This window comes from Bombus pascuorum, chromosome 10 (assembly GCF_905332965.1).
Source record: "Bombus pascuorum chromosome 10, iyBomPasc1.1, whole genome shotgun sequence".
NCBI classification, from domain to species: domain Eukaryota; kingdom Metazoa; phylum Arthropoda; class Insecta; order Hymenoptera; family Apidae; genus Bombus; species Bombus pascuorum.
In genome coordinates this window covers 2,446,353-2,456,134 of record NC_083497.1, presented here as the reverse complement: position 1 = coordinate 2,456,134, position 9,782 = coordinate 2,446,353, and the positions used below count along the sequence as shown (strand labels likewise).

General features: G+C 28.3%; 1 protein-coding gene across 1 annotated transcript in view; it reads right to left on the bottom strand.

Annotated features, from left to right (window-relative positions):
• Positions 1 to 2,183: 2,183 nt before the first annotated feature.
• The window catches only part of LOC132911150 (uncharacterized), a 72,015-nt gene continuing 64,416 nt past the window's right edge, over positions 2,184 to 9,782 (bottom strand). The window contains exon 8 of the mRNA XM_060967549.1: positions 2,184 to 9,323. Coding sequence (XP_060823532.1) covers positions 9,189 to 9,323 — 135 coding nt within the window. The 3' untranslated portion in view covers positions 2,184 to 9,188. The remainder of the gene's footprint in view (positions 9,324 to 9,782) is intronic.

Genomic DNA, 9,782 nt, shown 5'->3' with positions numbered 1-9,782 from the left:
CAGAAATAAACACTCCACCATAGAACAAATGCACAGGCTTGTCAACGAAATAATACACACAATAGAAAACAAACAATATTGTACAGTCCTATTCATGGACATAGAGAAAGCTTTCGACAAAATAAACCACGAAAGCCTAATACAAACAATCAAGAAACAATTCCCGGAAAAAATATACCAAATAATAAAATCATACATAAGCAACAGAACCTTCACAGTAAAAATCAAGGACGCACACTCCGAAGCAAAAGACATCAAAGCAGGTGTTCAACAAGGAAGCGTCCTAGGACCCATACTATACACATTATACACGGCCAACATTCCAACAACTACCAATAGCAAAATACTGACATTCGCGGACGACACAGCCGTGCTAGTCATGCACACTAACCCTGTAACAGCAGCCACAATACTACAAGAGCACATCACAAAAATAGAAAAGTGGCTACAGGACAAACAAATCAAAGCTAATCCTAACAAATGCAACCACATTACATTCACATTGAGAAAACAGATAACACCAAACATCTTCCTGAACGGCACGCAAATAACACAAACAAGGCAAGTCAAATACCTTGGACTTCACATAGATACACACTTCACATGGAAACAGCACATCAAATCAATAATAGACAAGATACAGATAGCAAGGAGACAAATGCACTGGCTAACAAGCCGAAAATCCAAACTAAGCACAGAAAACAAACTGAAAATATACAAAATAATCATAAAGCCAATCTGGACATACGGAATTCCACTATGGGGAACAGCAGCAATGAGCCATATAAACAAAATAGAAACAATCCAAGCCAAAATCCTTAGAACAATGGTAAACGCACCGTGGTACGTTAGAAACGAGGACATAAGGAAAGACCTCGGAATACCAACGGTCAAGGAGGAGATTACCAGATTCGCAACAAGATACAGAACAAGAATAGAAACGCACCCGAACCAGCTGGCAGCTGAAACGTGCAACACAACAAACATCGCAAGAAGACTAAAAAGGAAACACCCAATAGACCTCATAAAAGATATAACTTAGAAAAAAAAAAAAAACGAAGCCCGTACCCCGCTGGGGGTAGCCGCCCACATGCTATATTATTTTTTATTTATATTTTTTTTTTCTTCACCAACAAGATATAACACTTTACCAAATGTCCGCAAGGACAAATTGTAAAATAACCAAAATAAAATAAAATAAAAAAAAAAAAAAACAAAAAACTCAACAAATAAATACCTTCACTGTCGCAGTTTACTGCCCTGGGCCCATAATCTGTTATTAAATAGATTTTGGAGTTTGGTATTTATTGATTCACTCAGATTTAGTTTTTACGTTCTGTATTTCACCACCATGTACAGACATGTGATAATTAACACGTGGCCGACGCCTAACACAAAGTAGCGTCGTTAGAAGTCGTACCAACTTAGTATGTAGGAACTAGTGATCATACCAACCTAATATTTCCTCAACAGATATTTATTTCTGTTGTTACGTGAGAAGACATTAGTAAGCTATGATATGCTCGTCTTGCTCCACGATAACCTTCAATGAGATTAATTTGTATTTGTCACTAGTAATTTGTGATATTTTATTGGTTATGACAGAAATTATAATTTATTATTTTGTAATCGGAAGAGATACACGACAAAACTGATAGGTAGATTAATACAAGCATTCAAAGAGTCCGGACATATTGTTTGTCAAAGCTTTCTTTGGTAATATTAATATTAATTTTATTCTTGTAAAGTTCAGTTTGTTGTTCTATTTATCGGTAATTTAAAACATCTACATAGTTTAAATGCAAGTCTGTTGATTTTATATTACATTTTGTTATTATTATGGGCACCCGAATTCGTTTCAAAATCCTTTTTTCTCAACATACGTGGCCGCAACAATGTAAATGCAAAGTAAACTAAATTACATATAAATGTAAATCATTGAAATATTAATCTTTATGTAAAGGATAAAAAGCTTTTAATAAAATAATACACACACACAGTTATTGCAAACTAAATATTTATTCCCATCCCGCATCATCCATAAAACTGTACTTTTATATTTGTGATGCTACCTTAAAAAATTAAAAAATTTTTGATAAACTTTAAATGACCTTTAATTTTTGCATTCCATTTACCAAAATTGTGTTAATTGTGTATCCATGCAGAATATGTAATATAAAACATTTTATGCAATATATGTTTTTATTTACAATAAATAAATTACATTTTTTTATCAGTAGGTCAACAGAGTCACAGAATCAGGAAGAAAACTGACAGCGACACTAGCAAAATGTTGGCATTCTTACATTTCATAAAAGCTGATGTTATATGTTTATACATATATGTATATCTTATGAAGTCTTAATGCAGTCCCATTGCATTATGATATTCATCAACAGAAGCTTGATCAACTTTGATTAAAATTTCATTTCACTAACAAATTTTTTACACTTTAAGTATATTATAATTGTAGGAACTAATTACAAGAGTGTACGATGAATGTTTTCATATGAGTACAATTTAGCTAGATTATGTAATGGAAAAAAATGTTTATAAAATATTAGTTTGCCAACTGTTTGCAAGTGTTTGCAACTGTCAACACCCATTATAAAATTTCAATCATTTGTAAAAAGACATAGATTGTGTCAGAAATTCTTTAAATAAAGTGATAGATAATAAATTTTGGAAGAATTTCCTTGTAAAACACAATTTGGTCAAAAATAATCCACAAATTGTAGGTTCGATCCTGCTTGTTCTTTTTTCAATATCATCATGTTTTAATACTGAGTTTGGAAGGAGCCAAGCCAACTTCTTACAAGAGTTATACATATAGTAACAGTATACAGGTCAAAGCATGTTATCACTTATAGCACTTCTTTCCAGGGTTTTACTAAACTAAAAAGTGTTATTAAGCAGAATATTACGCAGAATCAATTTATTCTTTAGTATATAGATTAGTAAATTTTACAACTATTATTTTTAAAGAAAGGGAAACTACAATTATTATAAAAGTTTTAGCATTTATAGTAAGCTTCTTATGTAACAGTAACGTTACTTGCTTGTTAATGATACAAAAATTGGAAGATTTTTAGAACTTTTTCATTATTAGAAGATATTAAGAACTTTCTCCAAAACGTTTTCTTGAAATTACATTCCCTTCGGAATTTATGATAAGTAATTGCATTAATATAAAGCAATATATTACTCTGATCCTTTCACCGGGAATATATATTATTTTGCGGGAAACATAGTTTTAAGACAATAATATAATAGCTTGCGTGCATGTTGAAACAAATTAGTTAATTTCTGTTGTAATATTCTGATATAATAACTTTAACGATATACTAGTTATTATAAGTGATAAATGCCTTGTGCATGTTAAAGAATATTGCATGTACTAAGTACTTTAAAATTCTTTGTTTGTTGTATGCTATACTCCATATCCTACATTGTTTTAAAGTAACATTTACATCAATTTTTTCACGTAATAAGTATTTAATTAAACACGTTAGCAAACTTGAATTTCTCTCACATATAAAATTCATAAAAATTTTTTGTTTGCATATTAACAAAAAATAGATTTACATAAATATATATATAAATTATCTAAAAATATTTTCAAATAACATTAGAAAAAATATGTTGTTGAACATATTTATAATGTTCTTTCCGAATAGAATACTTATCTTACATCAAATTTTTTTGTTTAGCATATTTCGTGCAGCATATAAATGATAAAAAGTATAGATATTTATGATTCCCTAGGTCTAAATTAATGGATTTGATATGTAAAGGACTTTTTCTTGTTTAAAATACTCGATATTTTTACAAAAAACAATTATTTCGAAAATATATTGACAATAATATTTTGAAAGAACTATCTTAGTAATCACATGTGAGATAGTTTAGAGATAAATATTACATTGTATGAAATTTGGCTTCAGCTGCATTCCAAAATATGTTTTCTCGATGAAATCTTCCTTCTAATATTTTTTTATCAAATATTATTTTCAATGCAAAAGTTATTTTTTGTTTATCATATTATTTCTTCCAAAATATAAACATCGTTGGCTTGGCATTGTGGACATACATACATGCACGCTTTAGAAATTCATACATGATTTAGTCGGTTTTCATTAGAATGGATATACACCAAATGCTATATTGATCTATGCTACATTGATATTGTTTGGCGACATTTCAAATGGACCTCAATGTACATGATTGTGCGGTCATTCGTCTCCTATTGTCTCAAGCACACATAGGTACAAATTGTGATAATCGATATCTGATTATGCAGTAGGAAAGACAAGTCGTGCTTGAGTGACATGTTAATAAAAACTGGGCTCTGCATATTATGTTAATAGTTATAAGATAGAATAGCTATCGCTCGTGGAAGGTATGTTACTTTTTAAATATCTTATGCAAAATCAGAAAATCGGTTACCCAGAGTTCAATAATGATGATCTAGCCTGCAACATTTCATTAAATTCAATCAAACTTATTAAAATATGTATATTAATTTTACTAGCTATTAAACAGAGTTAGAAATTACACAAATCATTATCATATCAATAATTGTTACAATTTCAACATTCACATATGTAGTCTTTATATTTAAATTTATTGAATTGACAATTCAAATATCTTTACTTAAGTGTATAAGTCTGTGTATAATTTCCTTTAAAGTTCAAATTAATCTTTTATTTTTTATTTTAAGTGTTTTATTGTACTATTCAATTTATCATTTTAAACTTCAGTTCTTACGATGTTAACATAAGCTGAAAACATTTAATTTTTGTTTATACTGATACATGTATATTATTCGCTTAGCATTATATGAATATTTAACAAGAATTTTAATAGAAATATATGTCTGCAACTATGAAAATTGAATAAAATCAATAAATATATTTTTGTTACAAATAATTAATCGTAATAAAAAATGATTTCAAATAAAAGCTTGGAACATAATTATGATGATAAATATGTATTTATGAGAAAAGTTAAAATGTTTTACCTAACTCTGTTTTAAAGGTACAGAATATTTATAAATCTCAGAAATAATAGAAGGATAAAAGACATCTATAAATGAAGATCGTTAAAATTATAATTTGCTGGTAATCCGAATAACCGATTCTGTTCCCAATTATAAATTTCTTACAATTACATACAGTGAAGACTATAATAGGATTTCATTATATTATACATAAATATATACAAACACATCTCTTATATCAACAATAATTCTCATAATTGATCATACTACTATCATATAAATATATGTATATGTATATATATATATGATTCATCTATCAATAATTAGATATAATATTAATTTTTAATATTAGAATACTCTTCAATGTTGAACGCAACAGTTGCACTTTACATACAGAATCACATACCAGTCCATTGCACCTCATGCTGATACAATACTACTGTATATAAATATTATATCTTTTACTAGATAAGAACTATACTTTTACAGGTTTACTCACCATCACCAGTCGAAGGAAACTTTATAGAGATTTAAACCAGAATTTCTAACTTATGTTTTGGTTTTAAGATATAATAATTAAGAAGGATAACTTTTTAGTAATAAATTACTACTATTTTTACGAATGATGTAAATTATAATTTTCTACTTTAAAATAAATAGGAGTTTTTCAGTCTGGGCTCTTATTATTAGTGGTGTTATGTGATCCATACAAGTATACAAAATGAGCACTATATATGATGATATTCTATTTATTTGAGTTTCTTATTATAGTTAACATTTACTTTCAAACACTCATTAAACACATAATAAAGAGTGAAATATATATTATATTGTAAATTATGTCACATTAAGAATTCTGTAAAAAATATACGAAGAAAAAAACTATAAATTGATGTTGTCTGAGGTTGTAGTGTACAATCAGAATTGTATCATATTATTGTTTAGAAATATGTCATGTTTTTAGGATACGTTAGGATTAAAAAGCAAAATGAAAGCAGGAGTTTTGTACATATAAAACAAATCAGAAATATTTCGTACGTACATAAGTAATCTTAGAACATAAACTGAAAGAATAAATATAATATGTAAATAAAAATGAATAAATTTTTGTTTCTATATAGATGCATGTCATTTGTTTTATACGTATCTAACACAGTTATATAAAAATATGCTAAAATAATATACTAAATTATTCAATTGATAAGTGAATATAAAGCTCAAAGAAAGAAGACAAATAAACAAACAAGGCTTCATAAAATAATGAATTTATATCAGTGTTTGAATGAATAAAAGGAAACAGTGTTAAGAGATCTCATACTATGAGATACACATTTAGCAAATTTCAAAATTGTAAATATTATGGTTTAAATAATTCGGCTCAACTATTTTTCATTCTATAAACTTCGTAACAAATAATGAAAATAGCTTTACCCTAAATTTAGAACTATTTCAGAAGAAAAGTTCATAGAGATTAAAATATGTTCGTAAAAAAACTTAAATAAACGTTTTGAATAAGAAATGTTTAATCAAAATTACGTTTTAAAGTTAATTCTCCTTTCATCTGCATTGTATTATTCTGATTCGATTTTAGATGTAATCATAATATATAATATTCATGTTGTTATATAAATATTGTAAGTAATACCAAATATGTTCTTCAGTTTTTTTAAAAATATGAGTGACAATGAAAAAGCTGTTATGTGAACCATTATAAGAATATAAACAATGCTCACTAAACATAGGCTTGCATTTCTTATTATCAATGAGTTAGAATATCCGCTTTACACTGTGATTGTATCTTCATGTATGTATCAAAATTTTAAAACAGAATTTTAATGGTTTATCTGTTATGCCATCTGAGAAAAGATTTTTCTAATCATAGAATTAAACGATATATTGAAATTATAATATTATAAGTTTCTATATAAATATTTGGCACATTATTATTTTACTTGTACTTGTTACCCATTGGGAATTTTTTATCCGCTTTATAATAAGTGCACTTATTTTAATATAAATTTAAATTATATATATACAATACTTTATCTAAATTTAGTTTTCTGACATGAAATATTACATGTAGAAGTTTGTAACTATTAATATGCCAGCAAATACCAATAAAAAATATAGTAATATCATAGTATGATAGTAATGCAGCCCAAATTTTTTTATAATGTTTAGTTACATAATTTTTATTTCTGAAAGAGAAAAGGAATCAAATCAATTTAATGTTTCTTTCATTTTTGGGAATGGCATTTAGATAAACCATTATACCTTCAATAACTTTTCAGTACATTTTGTATGACACATTGGATTATAAATCTGTACAATATATTTACTGTTATATTATGTACATACACGTATAACTATGTTAAATACAGATGACTTGGTTATTTGTGTACGCTTAAAAAATTATTTTTAAAAGACTGAAGCAAAATAAAATGATTAATGCTATCTGTTTAAAATGAAAATACTACATTTTAATTTAAATCTATAAAGAAAAATTGTATAGTTTTACACACATATTTCATACAAATGTACAGAAAATTTCTTATCCACTGACCAGTAGATATTATTTATTTTAATATTTTTACTTATTACGACAAATAATACAAAAAGCAAACTCTAATGAGGAAAGTATATAATATTCAATTAGAAAGGATTTTCTTATTGATAGTTGGACAGACAATTAAAAATACACATATTGTTATTTTAGGAAGTAGTATCGATAAAAATCTTTAAAACATAAAAAAGTCACTCTTTTGATGATGTGATTGGCTATACAGCAAATTTTGTTTATTAGAGCATCAAAAATAACAAAATTGTATTGTCAAGTATTCAATATTTTTGCTTTCAATTTCTGAAGTCAATTAATTTTTAACGTGCATTTAACTGCTTTCTATTGCAAGGTATGCGTCTATTATACAGAGTGAGACAGTAGTATAACTGAAACTGAAAGAATAAGGAATATGTTACGAAGAAACAAAAGAGACATAATTGATTTTAGAAATTGCTTGAATACACGAATAATTAATCCTTCTACAGTTTCTGTTTCATATACGTGTATATGTATGTGCATGTGCAAAAATCACGAGCTTAAATATCTGGCAATATTGGTAAAAAAAGAAAAAAAAAAAGAAAACCCTGGATTTGTACAAAAATTCAAATTATATTACCAAACTACATCATTGTGTATCGTCAGTGATCCGAAGTCTTTGATTGAAATCTAAATAGTCGAAAAAATTGTGTCATTTAAAGTAATTAGTAACGAAATAGGATAATAACTAACCCCAATCTATGTTCGATGAATTCCCAAAATAAATTTTCTTGAAAACGAAGTCTCGGATTAGAAATTTCATAGCAGGTTTCTATTTATCCTTTCCCATATAATTCCCTCTTTTATCTTTGTACTATAGTACCATTCTGTTTGTACTCTGTATACTTCGACGCATTAAATAAATACACATTAGATAAATCAGTTTCATTATAATAGCAATTTCTTTTCGATAATTTTTTATTGTACATTACCATATTGTAGAATTTATTTTTAATGTAATTAAATCGCTTATTTTGGCATCTTGGAAGAAGATTACTGCAATGTTTCATCACAATAACAAACACCATTAACTTGGTTAATGAAAATCTCTTTTGAAAAATTTCCTTCGAAAGGTGATGGTATTTTGTTATTACAGCTATATTTTATCTGTTACGGCAACAAATTCTTTGAAATTTCACCGCAGATTGTCTATAGTTCGCTGCATTATTTTGGCACTACATACGTGTCTTCGATTGTTTGTCTATTACGATTGTGATCTGTCTTGACTACGAGTTTGTCTGTAATTCATATCTGAGTATTCTCTTTCTCTCTACACTTGTGCATGTTCAAGCCCCTATCCCCTTGGGTATTTGTACTAGAATCTGATTTGATATTATGTTCAACAAAGCAATGTAACTCGATCTTATAATTCGTTCATAGTAAACACTGTGCAAACTTGGCACTTGTATGATTGTATATCTTCGTCCGGCTTTGTATCCTCTATGGAAAACGTAGGTTAATTCTGCCTTTCTTCCGCGCTGTCCTCGTGCTTCTGTCGATTAAACTAAGAATTCCCAAGGTGGACACCGGACTTTGGATTTTCGTTTGCAATTGGCACATAATACGATCGATACATATTCGCGGTTGTCACTTTCACGCATGCTGTAGAATAGGCTCACCCTCGTCGGACGAAGTCTCGCCACCGCTGATCACTTGACTTGGAATTGTTTCAGACTCCCATTGACCTATTTTTGTAGGATCTTTTTCACAAAGTCTTTGAGCCAGCATCTGTTGAAACAGAGTAGTGTCAATTTTAGAGATAACTAACTAATTGTTGCTCGCGACTTTGTTCAGGTAGAACGCGGGCAATTGATATTCTTTTTATTTATTTTTTGATATTACAGTGCCTTTACATAAGCTATACTTTTAGTTTTATTAAAATTAATTGTATTAATTCTAGGAACTTTCAAATCTGGGCAAACCGACATATAATTGCTCGTGAGCAAAAGCTTTCTTGCTCTAAATCTATACCCGCATACCTACATTAATATTACAAAAAGTCCAAAAATATTTATTTGGCTTGAGGCAGAGGTGTTTCGGAATAATTGTGAATATCTTTTACGTGTTTTATTTACGAGACGAAGCTAAGGGCCAATTCTGATTCCGTAACGAAATCTGTTAGAAAGCAACTCCTATTTTTAAATATTCGCGGCCACTGGAGAAGTGAGCGCACGGTCGAGCAATCGA